At 44.3% G+C, this 27,130-nt stretch overlaps 3 protein-coding genes across 4 annotated transcripts in view; 2 read left to right on the plus strand and 1 right to left on the minus strand.

The window, feature by feature from the left end:
• The first annotated feature begins 1,180 nt into the window (after positions 1-1,180).
• RpS30 (ribosomal protein S30) lies at positions 1,181-10,526 on the plus strand. The gene is made up of 5 exons (XM_075696639.1): positions 1,181-1,289; positions 1,956-2,043; positions 2,602-2,746; positions 9,571-9,626; positions 10,347-10,526. Exons 1-5 carry the CDS (start codon positions 1,183-1,185, stop codon positions 10,476-10,478), a joined length of 528 nt encoding a protein of 175 aa, XP_075552754.1. The 5' UTR covers positions 1,181-1,182; the 3' UTR covers positions 10,479-10,526.
• A 4,414-nt stretch (positions 10,527-14,940) lies between these two features.
• On the minus strand, positions 14,941-17,510 carry LOC142585685 (gamma-tubulin complex component 5-like). The gene has a single exon (XM_075696634.1). It carries the CDS (start codon positions 17,291-17,293, stop codon positions 15,110-15,112), a length of 2,184 nt encoding a protein of 727 aa, XP_075552749.1. The 5' UTR covers positions 17,294-17,510; the 3' UTR covers positions 14,941-15,109.
• A 100-nt stretch (positions 17,511-17,610) lies between these two features.
• pit (probable ATP-dependent RNA helicase pitchoune) overlaps positions 17,611-27,130 on the plus strand; it is a 29,922-nt gene continuing 20,402 nt past the window's right edge. For both annotated transcript variants that reach the window (XM_075696635.1, XM_075696636.1), the window contains exons 1-4: positions 17,611-17,809; positions 18,817-18,921; positions 22,063-22,113; positions 23,558-23,711. In XM_075696635.1, coding sequence (XP_075552750.1) covers positions 17,707-17,809; positions 18,817-18,921; positions 22,063-22,113; positions 23,558-23,711 — 413 coding nt within the window. In that variant the 5' untranslated portion in view covers positions 17,611-17,706. The remainder of the gene's footprint in view (positions 17,810-18,816; positions 18,922-22,062; positions 22,114-23,557; positions 23,712-27,130) is intronic.

Consider the following 27,130-nt stretch of genomic DNA (forward strand, 5'->3'; position numbering starts at 1 on the left):
CGTTTCACTTCTTTAAGAAAAAATCTAGAATCAAGATTTACAAAGCTTGGTTTGAGCTTTTCAATTATAAATATCCTTTCTCTAGGAGCCTCCTCTCTTGGACAGTGCCACAGGGATATTTGCTCAACCGTGGAGGATTTTATAATTGCTACAAAGAGATTGTCTTGAATTCCTAAACCTTTTATTTTTGTTCATTTCCTCCAGTTAGCTTTACCATTTTCAGTTTCTAATAAAGATAGCCTAATTTCATCCAAATCTTGGCCAATCCCCCACAGTGGGAGTGCGCCATCGCATAAGGAATACCATACCATACCATACCATACCACTACTGCCATAACAAACTTCGGGACATGACGAAAGAAGATACCGTGGATGCGATCTTTCTTTCTTTCATTATTTCTTATATTTCGATTCACCATTTCAAATAATAGAATAAACAATAAGCCGCGCTACCGTAAAAGAGGAATAGTAGGTGGCGTCTTAGATGCACAAACAATCAATATCTGATTTTATCTTGCTCCCACAGTTGGTTGACATCAACATTCTTATGTGTGCTTGTGTGTGTGTGCGGAGAGAGGAAGAGGGAAATAATAGTATAAGCACAAAGAAAAATTGACAGGTAGAACAATAATTTCACAAGCTAAACCCTAATCAAAGAAGGAAGTATTGACTGCTAATTTTTATAGCAGCTAAGCATATAACGACGGATCGTAGGGTCATTGAACCCGTACCAGTCACTGACCAATATAACAAACGACTATGCGTGAAAATTCCCCATTAGTGAGCAGGAACGCGAGCGAAAGTGCTTTACTGAGATGAATGTGACATTTCTCCCACATTACGAGACCCTTTCTAATCTAAGGTTGTTACTTGCATTCGAACTCGGGTACACTGCGTTGCGCTTGTCTTCTCTAAAAGCGGAAACACAGCTGTATGCCAAAAGCATGACCTCCGAGATTTTGACGCGCAGGTTATGATGATGGCATCAGCGTTACGCCGTAATCTCGGATGACATGTAAAACGATTGCTAATGTGCAAATCCATCGAAGTGTTGTAAAGTCGCATATTCGTTAGATGAAAACAAAATGCCTGCATATGGCTTCGTGACCTGCGAACTGCCATGAAAATGCCACGTAAAAGTTATATTTAACCATTTCGCTAGATTTGTCGCACCAGCTACCTATGTCTGGGTACAATGCAGCGATTGTGGCGCGCTCTGAAAACACGTGGCGCCACCTTTTACACTTCATTCACGCTGGTGAACTGACGATCTTCGTCGCGAATACCAGGTATGTTGCTAATAGATGCATATACAAATATTCGGAATAGCTAAATGACTTACACAAATACTCTGTAATGCATCGTGCATAGTCATAACACGACAGTGCTATGTATCTGGCGATTTGACGTTGAGAAATTTTCCTGATGTTGCGGTTGGTTTGTTAGGCTTATCGGAACGGCATGGTTTCTTCGCGTCGCTATTTGATTTTGCCAATGTACGCCCTTCTTTGTAAAGCCAAGTGCATTGACGTTTGGCAGCTTGACTTGCCTTGTACCGTTGCCCTCTTTTTTGCTATTTATGTAGCACAGCTTACGGTTGCTAAACCCTCCGCTGTCACGTCAGTGTCTTACCGCTGTGCCGATGTCGCTAAGTTGCCAGCGTCCCGAGTGACGGCTTAATTAAGGTTGTGAACAGAACTTTTTCACTTTTAATCTTGAATGTCATGATTCCGCTGCGCTTACGATCCACCAGTTTGTTAATGTTCTTTTCAATCTAGGAAGTTTCGGGTAGTTGGGACATGGGACAAACCCCGTTTCATCTGACCGGACTTTGCATGAATGAATGTTCGCTATGTGATGATAGTGTATGGCTGCCTACGCGCTTTGTGTTTGTCGCGCCGGTATATCGGTAGCAGCTAGGCAGCGTTGTTTATCGTGCGTTTTTCATTATGCAGAAAACAGGTGAAAATGAAGATAATCATCCAGTGCCAGGAGAGTCACGCCGTTGAAGTGACCGGCGACGAGACAGTGGCCTTCCTGAAGGTAGGCATCACGAAAACGATCACTAGTACCGTGTTTCTTGCCTAGCTATCCGTGTGCCTGCTTATGCGAAAAAAGAAACGACTATTAGGCCATGACTACCGCGTAGATCATGTTGCAATCGGCAGAAACTCAGAATGTGCGATCAGAGACATGTGGCGGAGAAAGAAGTCAAAGAATTCTGTGATGTGAAAAAATAGTTTTCCTGAAATGGCGGGGGGAGGGGGGTGCTTCCGGGCCTGAGAACACCCTTTTCAACGAAAAACTTAGCAGTAAAGGAGACGTAGAAGTGGTGCAGGCAGTGTTTCTTTTGAAATGTGTTGTGTAAAATGTGTGTGTGTTATCAATGAAGCTGAATAGAAGTGTGGATGACGTGAAACTTAACGAGATATCAAATGGGCATGAAGCCTCTGTTATATCTTCGGTATAGCTGCTTGTTGCTCTTCCTGAAGTGATTTGTGTTACGACCCCGTGCCCCATCAGCCAGCTGTTAACTTGCGCTGTTAATTTTGAAGATAGTCGATGCATTTCAGTCCTTTTTCATTGTTTATTCTTCTGCAGAACTACCTTCACACAGCTGAGGGTATTGTGCCAGAGGACCAGCGGCTATATGCTGAGGGAGGCAAGCCACTGAACGATGCGGACCTGTTGTCTGCCTGCCTGACAGATGGCGCCCTTGTCAATGCTGTTGTACCTTTGGTCGGAGGTAAGTTTAATTTTGTGTATGTCTATAACTGTGTAGCCTGTAAAGGCAGTAAATTAAGAACCACTCAACAGGCTCGGGCATAGTGGACAATGCAAAGCACTTAGTGCGGTATTCTCCGACAGTCACTGTTGCTAGATTTCATGCGGCTAACACTAGATGTGCCTATGAGTGACAGCGTTGCTGGTGTTTTGCAAAGTGCCAGGAATGTTGCCAAGACATCCGGCGCTAGTCATACAAAATCTGGTGAAACTCTCTCTGAAAGTGACAGCACAAAAATACCACCCTTGGTTGTAAACATCTTGGCATAATACTATCTAGCGTTAGCCCATGTCTTGATTGCCAGCTGCGACTTCAGTGCCAGAGCTAGTGCAGGTAAACTATGGGCCAGTATGAAGGGGAATACCAGATTTTCCTTTGATGCTGTTTTTTGCTGCACTGAAAGGTTTCATGAGAGGGATTCTTATTAACACAACAACTATGTAGCAAATAGCAGAGAGCAGGTTTTTGACTTCCGTGCTTGCAGGGTTCAGTGTCCAAACACATTCCATTTCACATTGGTGCAGTATGTACACAAACTGTGGCTACAACAAACTTCCTGGCTGCTGAAGGTGGCAACAGGCCTGGAGCATGCAGATTTATTGTAGCTGAGAGTATGAACTAGGGCTTGAATTCAGTGTCAGTTATGTGCAGATGCTTTCATAAGAATACACGGTGGCCTGCGAGAGCATGTTTAGAAATATAGAAAACGAGAGTCGACAAAAGTACACAGCACGGATGCTCAAGTCCAACCTATGCTGTCCTTCCTAAGCAGGCTCCTGCACCAATTAGTCAAATGGAAACTTCCCAAGCCAAGAAGCAGGAGCCGCCTAACCAAAAATCGTCTAGAAGTGCAGACTGTTAAGCGTGTTGGTAATCCTTACTTAACTCTTTCATTACCACACCTATTCAAATTGATCACCAGTGATCGGTGCTTCAGATGGCCTATTTCGTTGTTTTGGAGCCGTGGTTTATCCCCTTAAAAGGCCATCCAGTAGTAAATACAGGCACTGAACTTTCAGAATCAGTTAAAATTTTCACACTGCGCCGATGTGATTTTTGACGGACCTTCTTGCAAACTAATGTGCTAGTGTTGCAGTGAAGAGGCATGGCTGTCACCTTCTGCTGCACTCTAGAGAAAAGAATGCTGCTCACGATTATGCTGCACTAGCATCTAAGTTTTGTAGTGAAATGACTCCCAGCAAGTCTAGAATTAAATTATATCGCCGGCTTTGCCGTCCGACAGTGCTGAGTGGTGATAACTGAAAATGGCATGATTTGTTTATTAGCGAGCTTTGGTTTGGAGTATGAGTCGGTTTGTTCCGCCAAAGTGTATTTCTGAAAGTCCGCCATATCTCCAACATGTAGACCTGGCATTTTCAACCGGTTTCCAAGAGTTTCGGTTTTGCTTCTCGTCAAATCCAAGCAAGGGGCACTGCCAGTCTCACTGTGCAGTTACCGAAAGTCACTCCCATGGCGTCGTACTCGAAACCATGCTGCACCCTCACTTCAGTTATGAGGACTCTAGTTACTAATGATTCCTTAAGATGATGGTGAAGCAGATTCAAGCTCCGATGGCGATGATGTTTTCAGTCTGCATAGGACAGCGGCAACTGTTCACCGGCGAGTTTCCTTTACGGCCTTGAGCGGTCTCCTTCCTTGTGTGTGCTTATCTGCCTATCTTTTTGCATGACCTGAGAGCTCTACTGATTATCTTCAAAATGCGTACTTCGCTTGGTTATGATGTGCTGTCATCAGCAGCAGAGAAACTTCCGTTCATGCCAAGAAGGCTGTCCGTAGCACATTTCGGCCCAGCACTACAGATCAGCGCAAGACAGTTTACAACAGTGTGGGATTTCTTTCTACTCTTCTTCTCTGTAGAGGTGATAAAGACAGTCTGCAAGAATTCAAACAGATATGCTTGGATGCATAACCTTGTAGTTGCCCAGCTACGCTGAGAGCGACCAGTCCTCGAAGAGGTGCATGATAGACGAACTAGTGAATTATACCCCTGTCACACGGCAAATCTAATGTCATTTACAATGAATGACATTCGCTGATAATGCCATTTGTTTGCTGTCACACGGTAAAACGTAATGACATTCGTCGAAAATGACATTTACAAACCAATGAGTTCGCCAAACGCATTCGCATTCGTTTGGAACTGAATGTGTATCCTCGACACCACGAGTGTACCAGTGTTTCGCAAACAATACATGCTTCTTTTTTTGTTGTAACAAAAATCACTATTATTCTATCAATTTTATTACCTAATTATTGCTTTAATGACATTGAAGTCCACCACGTGCGTAAATACAGAAAACTACTCTCAGTCCAGTGACCAGACAGCCGTCTTTAGCTTTCGCTGCAGCAGTCGTGTTGGTTCGCACCGGAGCATCGGCCGCGGCCACTTCAATTGACTTGGCCTAAAAGCATGCGCGTGTTTTCCCGTGGCACGCGCCAAGAATGAGAATATTTGAAGCCCGCATGCACATCAGAACGATGATAACATGCAACTGCCCTTCTCGTACCACTTTAGCAGATGTAGTGGACGCGCCTACCATTCTGTTCGCCCTGTTGCTTCCCTTAGCTTTGGCTTGGCTTGGCTCGGCTCGACTTCTTTGGCAATGTCGACAAGTTAGCGATCAAACGCTACGGTTTGAAAGCAACGATCACATATTTTAGTGGTATTTAGCATATTGGAAAATAATTATTGGACAAAAGTGGGTTTGAGGCGTGTCTTATTTTTTACTATCGTCATTGTCATCTTTTTCAAATGACGTTAGTTTTCGCTGTGTGACAGCGCGCTATGATAATGACATTAATCGCAACAAATGTCATTTGTTGGAAATGACATTAGATTTGCCGTGTGACAGGGGTATTACATTCCTTTGGCTTGTCGTCCGACCATCGTCAGAAGAGGCCCAAAGGGGGAACTGCAAAATGTGTTACGAAGACCGGAAAGTTGAACAAAAACCCGAACCTTTGTGGGAAAATTGTGGACTGCACCCATGCTTCACAAGATTCAGAAACTGCTTCACTGCATGGCGTGAGCACTGAACTGGTCTTTTTTTTTTTTTTTTTTTTTTTTTTTCTAATTCGAAGAATGGCGCTGTACTGAGCATTTATTTTTTCAGACACTATTCCTGGGTTACTTATTTTTAAAATGTACATTCAGAGTTTCCCTTGATATTAATGTTTTGTAGATGTGTTTTTTATTGTTGTTTTTATAAACTGACAGCAAAAATGGCATTTTCTATCATTTTTACGTTTTACCTAATATCATATTTACTTGCATAATGATCGCACCCCTGAATTTTGTCCTCGAAATTATATTTATTTCTTCCTTTTTTTTTTTCCCCCTGCATAATGATCGCACCCCCAAACTTGCCACAGCGATATTTCATGTGTCAAGTCTAGCTAATGATGGTCACGCTTACCATCTGTGGAATGCTGTCGATTGCTACGTGAACGACTCTTCAAGACATACCAAGCGGTCTGCACACACCAGACTTCTTCTTAAGCAGATGCCCCATTGGGAAAACAGGGACAACAGCGACTCCAGAGTCTCCGAGCGATAATTTGCAACAAGGGTCCGGTCGACAGCACCACTCTCGCCACATACGCTCTTGAAAGCGAGGGCAAACCTTTTCTTGAAGCTACGGAGCCATCCCTCACTGAACATAAAGCCTTCGATGTTCATCCGGAGAGCAAGCGTCTCTGCCTTTTGCTTCAGAAGGTCTCCAGACACAGGAATCCGCTTCGCAACCGTCGCACACAACCACATGTGGAGGGCTTCTTCGAGCTTTGGGTGGCTGCCGTCTCTAAATTTTTTCCTTTCCAAACTGGAGGAAGACTTAGTTGCTTCGCCAAGAACCTTAGTCTTGTTTCCCATGTAATCTGAGACTGTCTGCTTCAAAATATTAAATTCTTGAGCAACTCCGCTTTGAGACAGGTTGCTCAGGACTTGCTGCACAATGGTGCTCTTTTTCGCCATTGACATTGTGGTATATTTATCACCACCATTCGCTGGCACCATTCGCACAAACTAAAAACATGGCCTACTCGCAGCGTCGTGCACGAAGAAAGAAACAAATCAGCTGCTGGATTGACTTGACATGGCTTACTAAGCTGAGACCGGAACTGCTGTAGTCACTCGTAGCCACTCTACCGAACCAGGCAGAAATGATGATGGGTGGCGATTTTGAGTATCGCCACCTCATGGGGCAGCAAGGAGGCCCAGTTCAAAACAAAAACGGCATTCAGCAAGTCGAACCATGCACTTGGGGCAAGTGCCATCAATCAGGTTGGCTCAAGGAGTGTCGGAAAAATCAGGTGAGAGGTTGCAAGGTGTCTGAACTTTCGGCAGTTGTTATACATTATGGTCTATGGGGAGAATGGATGGTGCCGCGAAGCAGACTGAATAATCGAGCATGCCTGAATTTTCGGAGTCCAAAAAATCACTGTAAATCAGACTGTATATGGGACGCACACAAGCGGCAAATCGCATGCACACACTTCAGTCATGCCTGCAGTGGAAGCAGGTGTCTGGCACAAGGCCTGCCTGTGGTTCTAACAGACGCCGCTATGCGGCTTTCAGTGGCGCCTTTATAAGTGCTGCGCATGGCGTGTACCTTTGATGCCATTTACAAGTCCAGCCAAATGCACCAGGATGCCGACTGCCTCTCTCGTCATCCCATGGATCCTCCAAACTGTGCCACCCATGATGCCGACGCGTGCGTTCTCACCATGTCCGACTTTAGCAACATCCAGAAGGCACAGCTCAATGATGCAGCAGACATGCGCACCATAATCCATCGTCTACGCTGTCACCTCTACGACCCATGTCTCCACCTGTTTGTCCTCCGTGATGGTATTCCGACGCAGTACTAAGTCCGACGGCGCAGACTTTCTGCTTGTACTTCCTACAACTCTCTGTTCCGCTGTGCTCCAACAGCTACATGATGCCTCAACTGTGGGACACCTCAGAGTGTCTTGTATATACGACCGGGTGTGGCGTCGGTAGGTTGCTGCTTGTGGCTTCTGCCAGCGCCACAAGTGCCCATCCTTGTTGCCCGCTGGTCCATTTCAGTCTATTGAGATCCTCACTGTCCCATTCGACCATTTCTGACTTCTTTTGCGGGGAACAAGTCGATTGCCATAGCAGCTGGCTGCACCACACTATATGCCATCATCCAGGCACTGCCGACAAGCTGTGCCACTGACGTTGCAGACTTTCTGCTTCACAATGGCATTCTCCACCATGGCGCACCACGACAGCGGCTGACCGATCACAGTCATTAATTTCTTTCAAAAGTCGTTGACGGCCTCCTTCATTCGTGTTCTGCGCATCACAAGCTAACCATAGCCTACCATCCGGGGAAAAAAAATTGATTTGCCGAGCGTCTTAATCGCATGCTAACCACAATGCTTTCTACCCATCTTTGCACAGATCATCGTAATTGGGACAGCACTTTGCCTTTTGTGACATTGTGTAAATCAACCTGCCACGACACTGCCGGCATTTCTCCTTTCTGCCTATTGTTTGGCGGCCACCCAACCCTGCCCTTCGAAATTCTCCTGCCATCAGAGCCCTAGGTTCTTAGAGTACGCCCACAATGCGACAGCTCGGGCTCAAACAGCTTGCCAGATTGAACGGGATCGTCTCTCTGCCTCGCAGATATCCCAAAAGGCCTACCGTTACAGGCACCTCTGCAGGCTCTTTTTGGTCCTTCTTTGGATGCTGTCTCGCCATATGGGCCTGTCTTCGAAGCTTTTGTCTCGCTGCTCGGGCCTCTCCCTATAAGGTTCTCCGCCAGCTCGTTGAAGTCACATACAAGATTGCCCCAGTGGATAGTAGTTCGTCATCGTCCGTACCACCTAGTGATATGCACATTTCCCGTTTGAAACCGCACTTTTCCGACAACCCTTCCCTTCCCTAAGCGCTGAGACGGAGCTCCCACCAGCGGGGGTCATATGTTACAAACCATTCCCATACATTGGAGAAATCGCGGGCAAGGTGATGTCGATGATCAAAGGAGCACTCATGTAGTTCTGTCATCAGTTTCTTTCTGTATATATTACATCAATACATTTTCCCTTTTATTTTTTCGATTCTTATCCCCATCATGGTATGCTTTGTGATCCATGGCCATTTATGCTGAAAAGTGGGGGGAGGGGGTCTTTCCTCCACATATTTCATGTTGCCTACCACATGCAGTCCAGTCTCACAGCCATGTTCACCTGCTATTTCTTGTGTTCCGCACTATGCTTTCAGCAGTCTTTTCAGCTATCCACGATGCCAGTTTTTAGATTTGACGCATAAAAAAATCTGTCATGCTTCACTTCAAAACATATTTTTCACTGAGTCAGCGAGAGAGGAGCCTTAAAAAGATTATTGGCAGTATCGTTGAAATATATCTTTGCTAAAGAAAGTTGCTCTGCAGTCTTAGGAAGTCCACCTTGTAGGATTATTCAGTTATAGCCAGTCAAGCAGCGTTCTAAAGAAATGTACAACTGATTTCAAAGATATGTCATGATCGCATGCTGGATTGCTTTCGCCTTTTTTTGTGTGTGTGAATAGCTTTTCTTTTGTGCAATCATTTCATTGTTTCATTGTTGATAGAAGCCTTTTTTCTTACTGTTCTATATGAAAGTGTCCTCAGTGCCTACGTAGAATGTTAATTTCTTTGGGGCACCCAACTTTCAGTGCAGTTGTAGCTTGTTTGCTTTGTGAAGATATTGGGCTAGAAACGCTGCCATGTTCTCAAGTCTGCACTTTCTTGCAGGCAAGGTCCACGGCTCCCTGGCCCGTGCCGGAAAGGTCAAGGGACAGACACCAAAGGTCAGTCATCACTACATACAATACTCATGCCATCTGCTTTATACATACTGCCCTCGTTGCCTATTGGCATCATGTTTGCTGGTGCATGCATTAGCAGCTAGTTGGGGCTTATTTGTATGTTACCAGGTTGACCACTATAGCCAAGCTTGCATGAACTTAGTTTGTTAGTACTGGTATTCTCATAGGCAAGACTTTCTTGTTCACGCTACAGTTCCTTTGCCTACTCACAAGGAGCAAACCACGCTTATGATCTCTTCTCGTGGCATGCCATTGATACTGGGAACAAGCTAGCTTTAACCTAAAGCTTGCATTTTGTTCATTGTTGCGTGTTCCACCAATATGGTAAAAAGGTTGGAAGGTGATTCAACCTCTAGCTGAAGTTACTCAAAGACAGTGTCTTCCTGAGGGATTTGAGAGTGAGAATTGGGCGGAGTTCCTGCGCAATGCCCTCTTGCATCACTCTTCCCATGAGGGGAGTAGGCGAACGTTGGACTGCTTAAATTTTTCGCTGCACTACCGTTGGGATTGGAATTCTTGCAGGGGGTTGTGGTGTCTGGCAAAGGCAGCAGTCTTGAGAAGTCTACAAACGCGACAGCTCTTACTAGCCCACACTAGCATGTCTGTACTATGCGTCTCTTGTAAGGTCTGCGTAGGCTGTGCACATTTTGCACTGTTAACATGGGTGTTACATTCACAGCTGTGTTGTTTGTGCCACTGCAGGTGGAGAAGCAGGAGAAGAAGAAGAAGAAGACTGGCCGTGCCAAGAGGCGCATCCAGTACAACAGGCGCTTTGTGAACGCTGTGGCCACCTTTGGACGCAGGAGGGGACCCAATGCCAACCAGGCTTCATAGGCTATGCGCAGCACAACTGCTGTAAAATAAAACCGTTCTTACCCAAAATTTTGACAAAATGTGGACTGATTTTATAATGAGCTTCACTTCACTGTAATTGTGACTTAACAGCTGTGCTCTTATGAAGCAAGGGCCTTATTTCCAATTAAGTAAAATGCAGAAATGTGTGCAGTTCCAAAATGGCACTGAAAACAGTTTTTCAACACGGTAGGAAAACATTTCCAATCTGCAGACAATGCTGTCGTGAACATATAAGGCCAAATATTCTGCTGCTTGCGTCGGGAAACCCAGCAGCTTTTGCTTGCTCTCTCCTGCTGTTTCTTTAGGCTTCCACTTTTTTCTCTGCCTTATGCAACACCAGTAGCGACATTCCAGCAGGCGCAACAGTCCTTGGATGCCAGCCATTAGGCAGTTGTTCATGATGGGCCATGAATTCCTTGCAATAAAAAGCTTGTGCATGCACATCCCTCTGCCAGTGGCGGTTAACATGTCCTGTCAAAAGGCATTTCAGGAACCTTTTAACTTAATCATTAAACGTGTCAGTTATATCTGGAGTCTTCCAATGCCATGCACCTCAAAGCCCAGCTGTTGCATTAAGATGCTAAACAGTCCAAGTAGCAGTAATCCTTTGCTGACTCAATAACAACTATAGTTATCACCATTGCGCACCTGCCCTGAATAAGGCGTCCCGGTTTCAACTTCAAGCACCTCCTTTTGTGCTGAGCTCCATGCTGTTCGAGAAGCACTGTGTTCTGTGGCCACGTTTCCCATGTTCCCTACAGCCCACATCGTCATCCGCACTGATGCCCTCCAGGTGACTTGGCTCCTGCGACGAGTCGTTTGCAGCCCTGAAATGTGTCGGCAGATCCATCTTCTGGCGGCATGCATCCCGCAGCAAATATCTATCAAGTGGATCCCACGCGACCTTCTGCTTCCAAAGCCGTGCACATTCTGTGACCTCTCCGTCGTCACTGCCTCAGCTCCTTCACCTAGATGATGCCACCCTCCTTTCAATAAGACAGGAGCACCTTCGGGTCCGCACACGTGCCCTCATACCTCCATGTGCGGTAGCCCTGTCCTGCAGTCATGCAGAGGAGGTTGCGTGTCGGAGGTTCCGGGTCGGGGTTGCCCTCACTCCTGCCGTGACTCGGAAGTGGCTGCACTTTCGCCAGTTATATCTCCCGCCCTGGGTGTCCAGTCTGCAAGTCGCGCAATGCTGAAGCCAACATTCACCACCTGCTGTAGGTTTGCCCTGCATTAAAACAGTCAAGGCTCCGGCACATCGCAGCAGTGGGACTATCGCCACATAATCCATCCACGATACTGCTTGGATGCAGGGACCACATTATCGATTCCTCGCGGACTTAACTATATCCGCAAATCTTTTTTCATTCATTTAATCATCCTTATTTGCCTGCATCCCACACCCCTGTATGCCCCAAGGCATTAACCCTCGCATTAAAGGAACCCATTAAAGGATTCGCGTCCCTGCTGAGATGTCTGCAGTTGTTCATTTACTTGCTTTTTGTTGTCATACTGTATCCTTGTATGTGTTTGTATCTTCCACTCCTGTAATGGCCCTTCATGGGCTGACAGCATTATTAAATAAACAAATAAATAAATAGTTTCAACAATGCATAGTCTTATTTCTTTGTTTCAATTCTGATGCGTGCCAACTCAATCGTATTTTTTGCAGAAGTTAATAAATTTAGACTTGACTCGCAGTTTTATGAACGTTGCATCAAGTGTTCTGAAAAATACCGTTTGCAGAAGAGCTTCAACAGTCTATCTCTAAACATTCTGTTGGAAGTCTTTGGATAGCGAAAGGACAAACGAGGTGTATTTGCTTCAAGCAAGTTTGTGCAGAAGCTACTGAAGCAGGCTAAATTGGTAACCGCAAAGTTGCTGTGAAGCAAGAAACTTGTTTCTTGTCCGTATATGCTGTGCCAAGTTTGTTGCATTTGTGTTGCACCTATGTAAATCCTTATTAGTAAAGTGTGTATGCAACCCTGAAAAAAAAAAAAAGTGTTCTTTTAAAGTGTGCTATCCCCATCCCCCCTATTAGAAATAGCAGGCAGCTGGCAAAAGTGTCTGGTGTTGCTATTCACTAAGAATACCTTTTGCACCTACATGCATACCTGCATTGTATGGGCGTGCTGGTTAACAAGTAAACTTACGCTGAAAAATTCCAGCCGTAAATGTAGCTAGTGGTTGCAAGGCATCACCACTGCCAATTTATTACTAAAACAACTGCAACAGTGTCAGAGGTACGGCAGCAATTGTACACTGTTTATGACTATACAATCAAATGGACTATGTTATCAGTGTAAGCAGAGATGTTTTCTCCCACAGGTGAAATGGGTGGCCACCTAGGGTAGCACAAGGGGAAAGACTTAACACACTTTTCTTTCTCTCGCCCTGCTTCACCAACGCATTTCACCTAAGGGCACAGATTTTGGATTCTACTGCATGTAATGTTCAATGTAAATTGGACTCGATTTGGAACTTTTATTTGTTCCAGTTGCATGGCAGATGGTTCACGGAACAATAAACTGATACTTGAAAACCTATGGGCCAACTTTCGCTATTACAGTAATTAATGCCTCACAATGTGTATGGTATGGTATGAAGAACTTTATTGGGTCCTGAAGGTCAACCCTAGGTTGACGCGGGCCGCTCCCACGTTGGAACTGACAGGCCAAGCCGCGGGCCTTCTGGACTGCCCGTAATTGGTCGGAGTGATTCACTGTGTAGCATTTGCCGCCACCATTCTTGTTCCTTGTCACAGTCTGTGAAGACCGCGGGGCACTGCAAAGCATGTGGTCAAGAGTAATGATGCCATTGCACTTATTACAGTTGGTTTGAGTTTTTCTCTCCGGATAGATCCTGTTAATAAAATCTGGACTTTGGTATGTTCTTGTCTGTAGCAAACGTAATGCGACTGCTTGGGCTCTGCAAAGCTTACCGTGTGGCAATGGGTATTCCCTTCTGCTTAAATAATAGTGCTTCGTGATTTCGTTATATGTTAATAATCGATCCCTGTGTTCCCCGGGTGAAGTGTAAGTTGCTCGGTCTTGAAGAGCACGGCTATAAAATCCTCGTGCTGCTTCATTTGCCACCTCATTGAGGTTTCTCCGAGCTCCGTCCACCACCCCCAGATGTGCAGGAAACCAGCGGATTTCAATCCTCTCACTGTTGACCTTCTCTAGTAATTTTGTTGCTATCCGTGTCACATATCCGTTGGTAAAGTTGCGCATGGCTGTTCTAGAGTCGCTGTAATTATGTGTCCATTGATTAGCCCAGATGGCTAAGGCGATTGCTACTTGTTCTGCTACTGTTGGGTCCTTGGTATAGACGGTGATGGCATCCCATATGTTACCTTGAGTGTCTACAACAACGGAGGTATATGCATCCTTATTTTCAACCCAGGCAGCGTCAACGAACACTGCCTGCTGCTTATGTTGATCTATGTCTTGAAGGAGTGCCTTGGCCCTTGCCTTCCGTCTCTCGAGGTTATGTGTCAGGTGCACATTTCTAGGGAATGGGGTCGTCTTTATTGTTTTTCATAGTCCCGCTTGCAATTGTGTTAATAATTCTCCTTCGTTGGTGTGGTTGTTAATTTCTACGCCAATTTCTTCAAGCAGCGCCCTCCCAGGTCGTGTCCCCATAGTCTCTCCTGGTGGGCCACCTGTTGAGCCTCAGCTATCTCTTCTAGTGCGTTATGCAGCCCTAGGCGCAATAAGCTATCATTGGCCGTGCTGATGGGAAGTGCTAGTGCAGTCTTTATAAGTCGTCTGATTAAAGCGTTTAGCTTGTTCTTATCAGCCTGTGTCCATTGTAGCATGCCAGCCACGTACGAGAAGTAGCAAAAGGCGAATGCATGTACCAATCTTATGGCACTGTCTTCTCCTAGCCCCTTATGCTTGTTGGTAACTCTACGCAGAAGCATAATGACTTCTGACTTGTTAGAGATGTGTTGTATCATCCTGCAATTAGATCCATTCGTGTCACTTAAAATGTTTCACATGATGCAACTGAATTTGGTGCCAGGGTTGAGATAGGTGCAATAATGCGACTTTTCCTGGAGTGGTAAAATATCTTTAAAGACTGCTGGCCGCAAGTGCCAATAACTTGTCAGCATGTCTCCATGCAGTTCGTGCTTGATAACATAGAGCGCCCTTAAATTTCAGGCTTTGTACATAGGTTGCAAAAACATTCAATTCTTTTTGTCAACACCGTGCTCCATGAATATATTGGTAGCATTGAACATTAATGCTTCTCTGTGGAGTTGCTGCTTCATGTTATGCAGAACATTACGTGACTGATAAACCGACATTCTAGATTGATTCACTATGTGGCCTTACTGTCCCTTCAAGTAGTCTGCTGCATGCAGGAATGTCCAGATTTTCAATGAAAGATGTTCAGTATGCAAAACTACACTTTACAAAAGTTGGCACATGCGAACTTCTCGAATACCTTTATTAGTACAGGGGAAAATTGAAGGCCACTTATAGTAGAAACAGGATCAATGCTTGTACGAGATGCAGGAAGACAGTAAATGCAAACGCACATACGATACTGTTACACTGGAAGCACAAACTTCTCCAATAAGGCTACAAAAAGAATTGTGCCTAGGTTGCTACAATATGTAAATAGGGCATATCAAGAGCAAAAGTCAATAACCGCGACGAGTCTGCATACCCTCGGTTCACAAAGATCTTGGCCATGCGCTTGAACTTGACGTGGCACTTTATGAAGCTGTCGTGGATGTTTTTGACTTCATACCAAGGTACATTCTCCACACCTCTGTTCCAGAGGATGTGTAACTTGATGCAGAGCTTTAGAAAAGACAGCAGTGGTTCCCGCAGATCACTAAATGGTTCACTCAGCAGACACTGACGAAACACTTTGGCAACATACCCTTCGTGGCACTTGATCACAGTGTCCAGATCTGTGGCACCGTCTAGTTCTTTGTCAAAGGCTAATTTGCTGCCATGCAGAACTTCTTGCATAAGGCAAGCATGGAAAGAGTTGAGAAAAGTGAGGACTTGGAATCTCAGTAACTGGAGGGAGAGAGCAACCTGCTTCATTGTCACTGTCTCCCCGAAATGGCAGCTGCAGAGCTCCTGGAAATGCAGTTCTTCGAGAGCAAACTTGGCACACTTCACTTTACAAAGGAAAATAAAAATCCTGTTGTATAAATTGAGAGTAGTTTCAGTCAACACAATTGACATTGGCCATGACACATCATAGCGAAGCACGACATTGTCAAAGCCATCCAGCTGTACCTTGGATGAGCTGTCCTTTAGTCTCATGCTCAGCTTTCTTAAGAAAGGAACTGGTTTGCAGTGCCAAGACAGTGCCTCCTGCAGGGCAAAATTCAAAAATGACAAGTTCTGCCACGTCAATGGAGTATCTGACAAGAGCTTTGAGAACACCTCAGTAGTAAATGAGTGCATAATCTCGCCAGCAAACATAAGAAAGTGACTGTGAATGGTGTCGATCTGTTTGGAAAGTTCGCACTCAGATTTGAGGTAATGGAGGAACTTGGCGCTGTTCTCACGGCATCTTTCTGTTACGGCTGTTGTGATGGCTTGCTGAATTTGAGACAATGTGCAGGTTAGATTGTGTGTTGCACTGTCTGTCTTGCTCGACTTTTGCTCACATGACACATTAATAAGCCCATAACAACCAATCTGTTTAGTCCATTGCCTAATTTCTTCAAATACTTCTGCAACATTTCCTGAAGTTGCAGCTTGTTCAGCCTCACATTCAACTGTGCTTGCTGGGTGAGGAATTTTGTTAATAATGGAAATGTATAGTGTTCCCGGCATGCTCTTCAGGACATCGTTTCTGCTCTGCATCGCATGCGTCAGGTGCTCCATTGACTTCCCTGCAGACGTGAGTGGCAGTAAATGGCGCCCCATGACCGTGTTCAAGTAATCAGAATCACAAATGTACAGAGATTCCTTCCAGTACCTCGGGTCTTCAAACGTAATGTCAAAAGCACGTCTAATAGGAAACTCTTGATAAGGATCTGTCAGTTTTCCAGTGCTGCTTAGCTCGTCGACAAAGTCAATGAAGGGTTTCATGGTATCCAGATACAGGCCCACCGTTTGTGACCTGTGCTGGTTCAGAATTGTAGCACTCACTAAGGCCCGCTCGAGCACGCTCAGCAGCTTGACTGTCCTCTGCACAGGGCTGGCTGTGGCATCACTGGGCAGAACGCTACGATATATGTCGTGCATATAGCTTACAAGCTCAAAGTAGGGATGCATGTCCTCCAGCAGCATTAAAAGCGTAAACGTTTCCATTTGTTCTATGAGCACTTTTTCAAGGTGCACGAGGTGTCTGTTGTACGGTGCCAGCTGCTCCGAAATAGAGTTCGCAAAAGCTTGGAAAGTAAGCGTCACCACAGACGTATTGGCTCCGGCACCTGCAGTTGCTGAAATAAAGTCTTGCAAATGGGTTACGTAGGACGCATAACGGCACACTTCCTCCAATTGATTCTTCAAGGCTACTTGAGTCACGTGCGACAACTTGAAGTTGTCGTTGACGACGTACTCCATTCCATTCCAGGAAAACGCAAACAGTTCTTTCGTGCCGCGCAGCATCCACAACACCTCGCGAAGCAAAAGCCGCTCCGACATCATGCTGTGCTCGCCTGTCGGCGTTACAACGCCACAGCTGTTCAGGTATGTTTCCCATTCTTTGACTAAATTCGAAGTAATTGTGGAGTGCGCAGGAGCCGCGGCAGGACGATTATTACACCGGTTCCAGTACGGCGGCAGGACGTAGTCTTGCAGCGCCATCATCGCCAATCCTACAGGGGCGATTAAAAAAAAAACGTCCACACGCTGACCTTAAGCCGCAGCGCGCACCATATATGTGGCTGCTACTCCATTCTTTAATACTGATGACCTTATGACTACAATGAGCAAGAATACGAAGTCATGACATGACTTCGCGCGCAAACAGCAGTTAACGCAGCTGATGCAGCACCGACGACTTGTACATACGTCTTGTGTTGGCTTGTCTCTTGTTGCGTTACTGGCTCGAGCTTGAGTGGCTTGAGTCGTTTAGTTTCGGCTTGCAAATTTACTATTTAGAAGCCGACATTAGAAAAGTCGAGAAAGCCTTTTTCGCAGCGTGGTTAGCGTGTTGGGTGCGCGCTTGGCTGTTGTGGTGGTGGTGTTACGCAGGCAATCGTCTTTTAAAGGCCTGAGCAATGGCAATTCCTGATCAGGTAGTAATGCGGAAGATCAAGAAGCGCCAAAAGAACAGAAAAAAGTTAAGGGCTCTGAAGGAACTGGAGAGTGAATGTCGACATGGTAAGCTGGTACTCCGTCGGTGTTTGGTCTATGGACACTGTGTCATCTTGTGCAGTAACATGTCCGTGTTGTTTTGATGCCTGAAACATGCTACTCGTAAACGTGTAATAATAACGTTGAAGACAGTTGTATTTGTGGTTACAAGCTCGATGTTAAGGCCGTTCGTGGACTGTACGCCACCCAGTTGGTCAAATGCACGCATGGTACGCTCAGAGGTCTTCTCCGGGGCTTCTTATGCATCTGCTTGTGGCTGTAGTTTCTTGGAAAATATTGTTAGGCATGTACTGGTCAAGTAACAATGGAAAACGCAAAATTTCGTAGGAATAGGGTCACAGTAGAGAAGCAAGTGCCAAATCCTATTGCGATGATCCATTTTCTTCCTGATAGTACTGTCATGATGATTCGTCTACTGAGGCTTCATCGCGTTCGTTTATTTGTTTTTCTTTGTTCTGGGGGCACGACAATAAAGGGGATTGGGATTAGCATAGAAGCACATATTATTTACGCACTCTGCCTTATAATGCGAGATCACGCATTGGTTCGAATGGTTACTTGAAACATCGCCGTGCACTACCTTCACTGTCACTGCCATAATAAACACATTTCAGCAAGATTTCCTAGCTTCATTGTATGACATAAGAGACTACTCCCTCTTTAGTTCCTTTGCATAAGGATTTGGTTATTTGCACTATATTCTCGTCATTAATTAATAATTAATGACGATGACATTATATTGACATTATATTAATTCTAGTCATCATGCACAGGAGGTCCGATTGCAGTTTCTAACTACGGGACCTACTTCTGTATATACACATGCTTTAATTATCCCCGTTTTGTCATGAATAAACTGATTCTGATTCTGTCATACGATCCTCTTTATTTCTTGTAATTGTGATGTTGCGTTGAGTAAAAATTTTCTGTGTCGGTAAATCAGGGAAAGCTCTGTATTAGAGTCAAATACCTGTTTGTGCTTCCTTCTTCTCCTTCCTTCATCTTTTTAATAGACAAAAAAGTGGAGACAGAAAAGGAGGAAGAAGAAAAAATGGTTGAGGATGAACCCGAGGACCGACCTCAAGATGAGCGTGCTGAAAAACACGAAGAAAAGGATGGTGAGGAGCAGTGATGCACTGCCTTAAGCTGCTTGTTTGCATTGTGTTTCTTATAGAGTTACCACAAGTATCAAATAATCAGGGTTTTACAGCGGAGTGTTATATGCTAAGTTCAGGTAGTTTGTGTGTGTAGGCAAAAAAGATGGCAGCCACCCCAGAGCGAAAAGAGCTAAAGCAAAAGGATATCGCTAGGTGCACCACAACTGTGTTTAATACCAAGGTGTCAAAATGTATTGAGATAAAAAATGTTTCTGAATAAATAAGGTAAAACCGGAATAGACACTGTTTAGTATGGATTGCGGTTTGATGTCACGGGCTCTATAGACAAACTACATAACCTTATCTCAATTCCCCTCCACCCGTGCAATGGGTAGACCGTGTGCGGTGAGGACGTTGGAAGAACAGTGCGACTATGAAGAACATCGTCATGAACAGAAGTGAGAATGTGTGGGGTGACGGTGGGCGGCACATAATGCAGACGAAGATGGTGCCGAAAATGCCAAGCGTATGCACCTTTGGTTGGATCACTCCTACCGACTCCACTCCCCATTGTAATTGCGGGTGATATCAACATGGACACATCTCGGTCAGACGGGAAAGTGGTTCGCGGCGTTTCTCTTGGAAAGGCTCAACATTCAATGTTACACAAACATAAGTGTGCCCATGACGCGTCATCGATGGTGTATAGACCTCACATTGGCCAAGAACCTTTCTAGTGTCGCCAAAGAGCCTCTGGCCGTATATCATAGCAATCATGCAGCAATACACTCTTAGACAAAGGTACACCCTTTGGGGTGTATATCTGCCACATAACAGTAATCGTCTTATGCCTTGCTTGCGTTTCCTTTCTTGAAAACGCCGCGCCCGCTACTTTCCTTTCAGGAATACTATGTCATGCTGATAGCGCGCATGCTGTTCACTTCTGGGAAGTACTGCGCTCGCAGTGTTAAAGAAAGGAAATGCGGACAAGACAGATGACGATTATTGTTGTGTGGCAAGATACGGCCCAGAGGGTGTAATTTTGTTTTAGAGTGTAGCCACCTTGGTGACCAAATAATGAATCTAAGAAAGCAAACAAAAAAAGGGTAAATTTAAGATACGTATTGAGTATGCAGTTTAATAATAATAAAAAGAAAGATTGTGAAAAAAACATTGTGGTATGTGTCTTTTATTTTTAGTCAACATATTTATTATCAACATATTTATCACAATGTATACAGCTCCACTGGTCATCCACCTTCGTAGAGTGGAATGGCTCTCAATCCTTTTAGTCAATATTTCCATCTGCATATGGCAGGTAGAAAGGCACTTTATGAGCGCTGTTGTAAAATGTACGAGCATTTGAGAGGCATTGTGTGCAGTGCACAAGATTGCGTGTAATAAATGCAGGATACAAGTTGGGCTACTGCCTGGTGGGTTTCCCGCTCACCAGCACAGCCTTTCTTTTTTCCCGTCATGGTGCCGGCTGCTGGCTCGACCCCGTAGTGGCACCCCAGTTGCCCGTTTTCGAGTTCTTCCCTAAATGAGTACATATTTGCATGCCTTTTGAATGCCGTCACAGCCATTGTTACTAGAAGCAAGGTCAGTTTGTAAATTCCACTTTGGAACGCTGTGCAAAAGTGGTTTGCTCCTATTGCCTCTTGTGCCGTCAGTTGAAGGCGTTGTGTGCACCGCAAACCACCCCAACAGGGAGCATTGTGTAGCAAAGAGCAACAGATCCCTCTGGTGTGTGCCTCACATAACTTCACCCCCCCCCCCCCCTCCCGCCACCACCACGCCCTGTATTTTACAACGTTGTGCATGTGGTGCTTCCAAAAAAAGGGGGGAATATTCTAGGAAAATTCCGTGGCTGCATCTATTCAGGGGCATAAAGTGAAATTCCCCATCTCTTTTATACTGACTAGTCTACAGACTGCCATAAGATGCGAGATGATTTAGCTGCCAAGTTGGGGTTTGTTCAGTGTGAAAACATGCGAATATAAAGGTATTGTTTTGTGCTAATTGCCTGGGCCAGTTTTCTTTAATCTAGTGCACAAATGTCGCCTGGCGTAGCTAGTGGGTGTGAGAGTAATTTTTTAATGTTCTTACCTCACATATAAGTATTTATAAGTGCATTTAAAATGTTTCCTTTCGGAAAAAGAATTCTGGCTTTAAAAGGTTAACTAACTGCTTATTGATAAGAGAGGGAAAGAAAATATGACCTATAATATAATTTTTATTCTTGTAATCTGGTGACTATCATGTTCAGGGCTCTATAAGGTCTTGATAAAGTAACCTTGCCATTTGTGAAGGGGTTCTTCATTTTTAGGGAAAAGGGAGGATGCAATGATCTTTTTGTACAAATGCTGTTATTATGCCTGTAGTCACTTAAAATAGGTAGGATTATAAAGATCTAAAAGAGCTTTTCATTGGAAAACTGAATCTGAAACTGAAACTGAAAAACTGAATGAAAAAATTGAATGCATGGTGGTCACAGTTGTTTGGGAGGCACAAAGACACTAGCAGTGACAGAGCAACGCTCATTCTTGAGGCAAACAGTGTGAAAAAAGACTTATTATGTAGCCAAGGAATACTGATACAGTACTAACCATCAACTGAAGTTTTTACTCAAACGACACAAATATATATGTATGGAACAAGCATGAGGCAAAAAGTAAAGCAGAGGCAACAAAACACCTTTTAATTGTGTACATCGAGACACTTTATCTTACGCATGCAACAAACATGACAGATGTTCCATCAACACACCTTTCACCCAATATGCTTGCAGAAAATGCTTATTCAATCTCGCAAGTTGCCTTGTCTTTATGCCTAGAAAGTGCTCTGGTATCAGAAAACACTGGGGCATGGCCACATTTTCTACCATGCAAGGATAAGTTAAAACACAGCTGGCCTTTAAGAGATGCTTTATCGTTCATTAACCTATTATTCAAACAGCACCCAGTCTGCTGAACGTAGCAGTGGGCAGACCAGGTGCTGTTTAAATAATAGGTTAATGTACCATTCACTTTTCGTTTTTAAGCTTTGCCTTCTTGGTTTCTTACTTAGAAGGTATATGGTAAGATTTGTTGCAAAACATAAATGGCAGAGTTCAGGTGAGCAAATGTCTTGAAACTAACTGTTCTGTTTTTCATTATCAAGGAAAGGCAGATGCTGCTGAGGCTGAAGAGGTCGAGCCAGAGCCAGAACCCTGTGAGTTTTTTGCCTGTTTACTTTAGCACCATTTGCAAGCAGTAAAGAGTACACTCATTGTATAATCAATTGGAACCCCACAGGTTAATGGCTTGTTTAACCTTAGCGGCATTTGCAAGCAGTATTTATATGTGCTGAAGAGTGTAGTCATTATGTATAATCAGTTTTAAAATTTTGGGGCCACCATCTCATGCCCTTGGTACGAAGGCTTTTCAAATTGTAGTCCCCTGTGTGGAGTGGTACTCTCGAGGTCCAGTTTGCAAAGTGGACTTCAGGTCTGTTCGGCACGGTGTGACCACATTACCTTAAGTAACGGAAAGCTGCCATAAGTAACAGAAATGCTCCTGTTAACAAAGTACTGCTTTCATGATGACAATGTCCACTGGTTTATACTAAAATGGTCTCTGATCAGTTTCAGAAGGGTTACAGCCTGTCCTGGCCATTAGTATGGAACTGTTGTGACTACTGTGTGTAAAGGCAGCTTATGAGGAGCAAAAGGCTGAAAAGATGTATTTATCACTGCATTGACTAACTTGTCATTATTACTTGCATCAGCCAGATCTCCTCTTTAATCTAACCGTCTTTGAGATGGCATTAACTAAAACTGAAATGGTCTGAAAGAAAGTGGGTATTGGTCAACCTTGGGTCATAGGGAAGACTATGTTTTTGAGCAAAACATCGCAGTGGTTTAATGCACGTGTCAGGTGGGCAAGCTTGATGTCAATTTGAGTGAGTACATTACACCTTTAGTATCATTCTCAAGCTGTCGTTAACGAAAAGGCACTCACCGGCAAGTGCCGTCGTCAAACTGACTTTGCTCCATCAATGAGCGTAGCCTTGATAACAGTGTTTAGAAAATACATAAAATAATACCTAAGGCCAGGTGGTCAGCACCAACTCTAAAACAACTTTTTGTAATTTCAAATGTTAAAAGACAGCTTTACAAAGACAGCGTCAAAGTCAAAAACAGTGCAGGATACTTTGCTGTGAAACAAGATGGCTGCTGAGCAGATTGCTTGGAAGCTCGACAGCAAGGTCACCTGCACACCTTAAAACACAGTCATGCTTCTTATATGCTTAATGTTTACTATGTTGTGTTTTTCATATGTATGCACAAATACGGCAATAGTATGTGCTTTCCTTACCTTTTTCTTGTTGATGCGAAGTGGCATCAAGTTCATAGAGACGTCTTCCAGTTGTGTTCCATTCCTCGGGCTCGAAGGTTCTTTTTTTTTTTTTATCAGTCAAAGTAAACTGTCTTCAGTGTTGGCCAGAAAGAGTTGCTAAATTTGCCTGTCTGATCAAGGGTACAAGTCACTTTCACTCTACAGCAGTGGTTGAGCTTATTTTCCTGTGCAGGGAGATGCCATGTAAATAATGCACCTGGAAGAAGTGAAAATTGCAAATAATTTTATACTTCTCTGTTGCTTTCCTCTGGCCACAGTACCAGGGACAAGCTTTGGAGTGTTATCAGACACGCACTTCAGCTCCCTGCGTGGGAAGGTGTCCGAAGCCACACTGAAGGCAATCGAGGGCATGGGCTTTAAAAGGATGACCGAGATACAGGCCAAGACCATTCCACACTTGCTGGAAGGAAAGTGAGTTTGCAAAGCCCAGATGATTTTGTATTTCTATAATTATCTGTGCTACCTCTGCTGACTAGTATTCGTCTTGCCATTGCACATCCATTTCTTCAGAGATTTCTTGCTGTTCTTGATGGTCTTGCTCTTGTTTCAGAGTGTTCAGCACTTTCACAGAAAGCACAATTGGAATACAATATAAAAACTACACCAAGCATTCAAAAAAAAGAAAATTTTTGCTTTGTTGTTGTTGCTGTTAAAGGGGCCCTGGGCCACTATTTGTCAAAGTCGAGAAATACAGTTGAAGTTGAATTAGACTTTCAGAAATACTTTGCCGCAAAAAGCTCTTCAATGTGCTCAGCAGAAGCGGAGTTATTGGCAATCAGACAACGTAGGGTTTATGGTGCTTCTGCTCCTTCTTCAATAAATTGTGCTGTGAAGGCTATGGCGGAGCTTGGTGTGCCCACAACACTTCCCCTACTGAACATCACTGTAGCACATGGTTCAAATTTGATTTTGGTTGTTCACGTAGACGCCACTATTTTCAATTTTGCCGCCTACAGCGTGCCAGACATGCCAAACGCAGTTGTCCTCAGTGAACCTCAGTGCGCCCAGCCAATGAACTCATTGTGGCGCCCCCCGGTGGCTGTGGTATTTACGCTACATAGCAGACCGCAGATACCTGCAACTACAGCACTTGCTATGTGCATGGAAGGGCTAGACTACACACTCGCCCTCATAGGCTCATGTCTGGCAGTGCTAAGTGGGGTGGACCGGCTTTGTCCTGCACCAGCTTGACCACCGGATAGTAGCCACATCCGTTGTGCGCATTTTGAAGTGCTATCAATAGCTCGATCATTACAAAGCGAAGTCTACCAAGGCAGCTAACCAGGAGTGAGTGCACGCTGGCAAGCATGCATGTGGTCATGTGGTTAGAAGGTAGTTGAGTGTTCAAAACTAGTCGAAATTAGCAACAACCGACGACTACCACACAAATGAGCAGGGCGGCCAAACTTTAATTCCTATGCGGGCGGCCACGTGAGCAGGCGATTGTCGGATTCTTCCGGAAGTATGTAATTATTGATGAACTTCGAAAGCAGATTTTTACTTACTTCAGGCTGTTTATTAAACTGCGTCAATAAATATACACAGTAACAGTAGGAAGAAGCACATTGATCCAAACACCCTTCTTGATTGATGTCAGCCATTGGTCTGTGGCAGACTTTACTTCTTCATCTGGCACACCGCTAGTTTAGGACATGAGCGAGTAGTGGGGTACGGCTTAAGAGAGACTCCATCGTTAGAAACGATGGAGTCAATAAAGTGAAGGAATGTATAAATAAAACCCCTGTGCTCTTAACTGTGCTTGGTGATTCCACAGGCCAATATAGCAGCTTACCTGCCGTGGTTGCTTAGTGGCTATGGTGTTGGGCTGCTAAGCACGAGGTCACAGGTTCAAATCCTGGCACTGTGGCTGCATTTCGATGGGGGCGAAATGCAAAAACACTTGGTACTTAAAGTTAGGTGCACATTAAAGATCCCCAGGTGGTCCAAATTACCGGTGTCCCCTGGATCGGCGTGCCTCATAATCACATCATGGTTTTAGCATGTAAAACTCCATAATTTAGTTAACTTTTTTTGCCAATAGCAGCTACGTATGAGAATGTGCTATCTTATGAATAAAGCATCCAGAAAAGAGTGAAGAGCAAGTTTATGTTGAAAAGAGAGCGCTTGAGAGAAAGGTGACATTGCGCTCCACTTGCGATGTCTACGCGCCACACATGACTGCAAAATTTGGATGAGATGTTCACAGCCACATGTGTGATCCGCAGGCTGCTTGTTTTTCACCAAGCCTGGGGGATGGTTGAGGGCCCTTCAAGCAAAAATTTGTGAAATTGCCTTACATCTGAAGTCATCCTGCTCAGACACATGAAATCAGTGACATAATTTTTCCTAACGCAATGTTTCTTTTTTTTTTCCTTCTTCTTCTTCTTCTTCTTTTCATTTATTTCCTTGTGGTTTGTTTGTTAGGGGGCTGGCTCTGAGTCCATTGTATTCCACTACGTAAAATTTTGTTGTGTAAAGTTAATTTAAGCAAGCCAATTGTGGTCATTTATTTGACACGGTTACTGTTATTTGCACATGTGGCGAAGGATTAAGAGTTGGTTGCCGCTCAAAAGCAAAGCCGTCACAAACATGCAGTGCCTGCTGTTCAAAGCACAAGCACACTTGGAGTACGCTGCTTACCATGTACTGAACAGGTGTGCTGAAAGCTGTCCAGTGTACTTCCATTTGGATAGCTTGTTTGGGGACTTAGTTGACTCTTGAAATTCTAATGCACAATCTCTCTTGTGTAATGAAGAAAAGCATCAGTTGGTGTTAGGGTATACCACATCCCTTCTTCAATTCATCCTATATTTGCTGTGGACAACTAAAAAATCTTACTGCGAATTGCTGCATGTGTAAAGCTGTTCATGTTGAATGAAAGATGGTTGACTCAATTGAGTAAAGCTCTAGCTTAAAAGAAAAAAAAAAAGGCTGTTATCTTTGTTAGTCGCAGTGGCTGTGTAGCACACAGAAAGAAATCTATTGCTTTCATAGTTTTGTTAACACTTTCCTGTCCGCGTCTATTCCCACCGGTAGCCTGCTATTTGCATTTCAAATTCAGATTCGTATTTTGCCACTTTCCGAGCGGCCTTGAACAACCAGAATCATTTATTGGGTAATCAGGAACCGTTTAGTTAGTTTCGGTTTTCTTTTTCCTCCATGCACGGATATTTAAAAAGCCTCCCGAAAAGGTGGCATGGCCGGCCTTATGAGTGCCCATATGTTCCAAAATGGTGTCAGCACCACATGCTTGCACATTGCATTTCAGCATTGCATTTCTACCTGTTCCAGTTCACCTGCACGTGAGTTTTTGGACTTCGAAAACGCTACTGACGTGGAAGAACACTTAAATTCTTCAGACAGAGTTTTGCTTTCTTCGCCGCACCGTTTCAAAGCTGTTGTGCACAGATATTAAGATTTCTTGTGTCTTCTCAAGGTCACAGTTCTTACCTGCAGGGTGTTACCATATTTTGGTCTGTGTCATTTTCTGATGGCCACGCAGGGTGTCAAGTTTGGCTCAGCATCATGCTGGGACTAGTTACCAGAGTTTACATTTTCATCTAAAGAAAGCTTTGCACTGAGAGGTTATATTTACTGGAATATTGCACAGGTCCTTTGCATTTAAAATGTATATTCTGAAATGTTTTAAGGTCTTTCTGGTGCGAAGCAACAGTTACCTTTTTTATATAACCTTTTTTTACATAATGTTTGTTTACATTTTCTTTTTCAAAGACTGTTTAATAAACATGTTGTTTGAGACCTTGTGCTGTCGGAAAGAGCATTTTTTCCTCTTCAGTATCAAGCACGTCCTGTAATAGAAAAACTCCTCT

This window comes from Dermacentor variabilis, chromosome 6 (genome assembly GCF_050947875.1).
Source record: "Dermacentor variabilis isolate Ectoservices chromosome 6, ASM5094787v1, whole genome shotgun sequence".
Lineage (NCBI taxonomy): Eukaryota > Metazoa > Arthropoda > Arachnida > Ixodida > Ixodidae > Dermacentor > Dermacentor variabilis.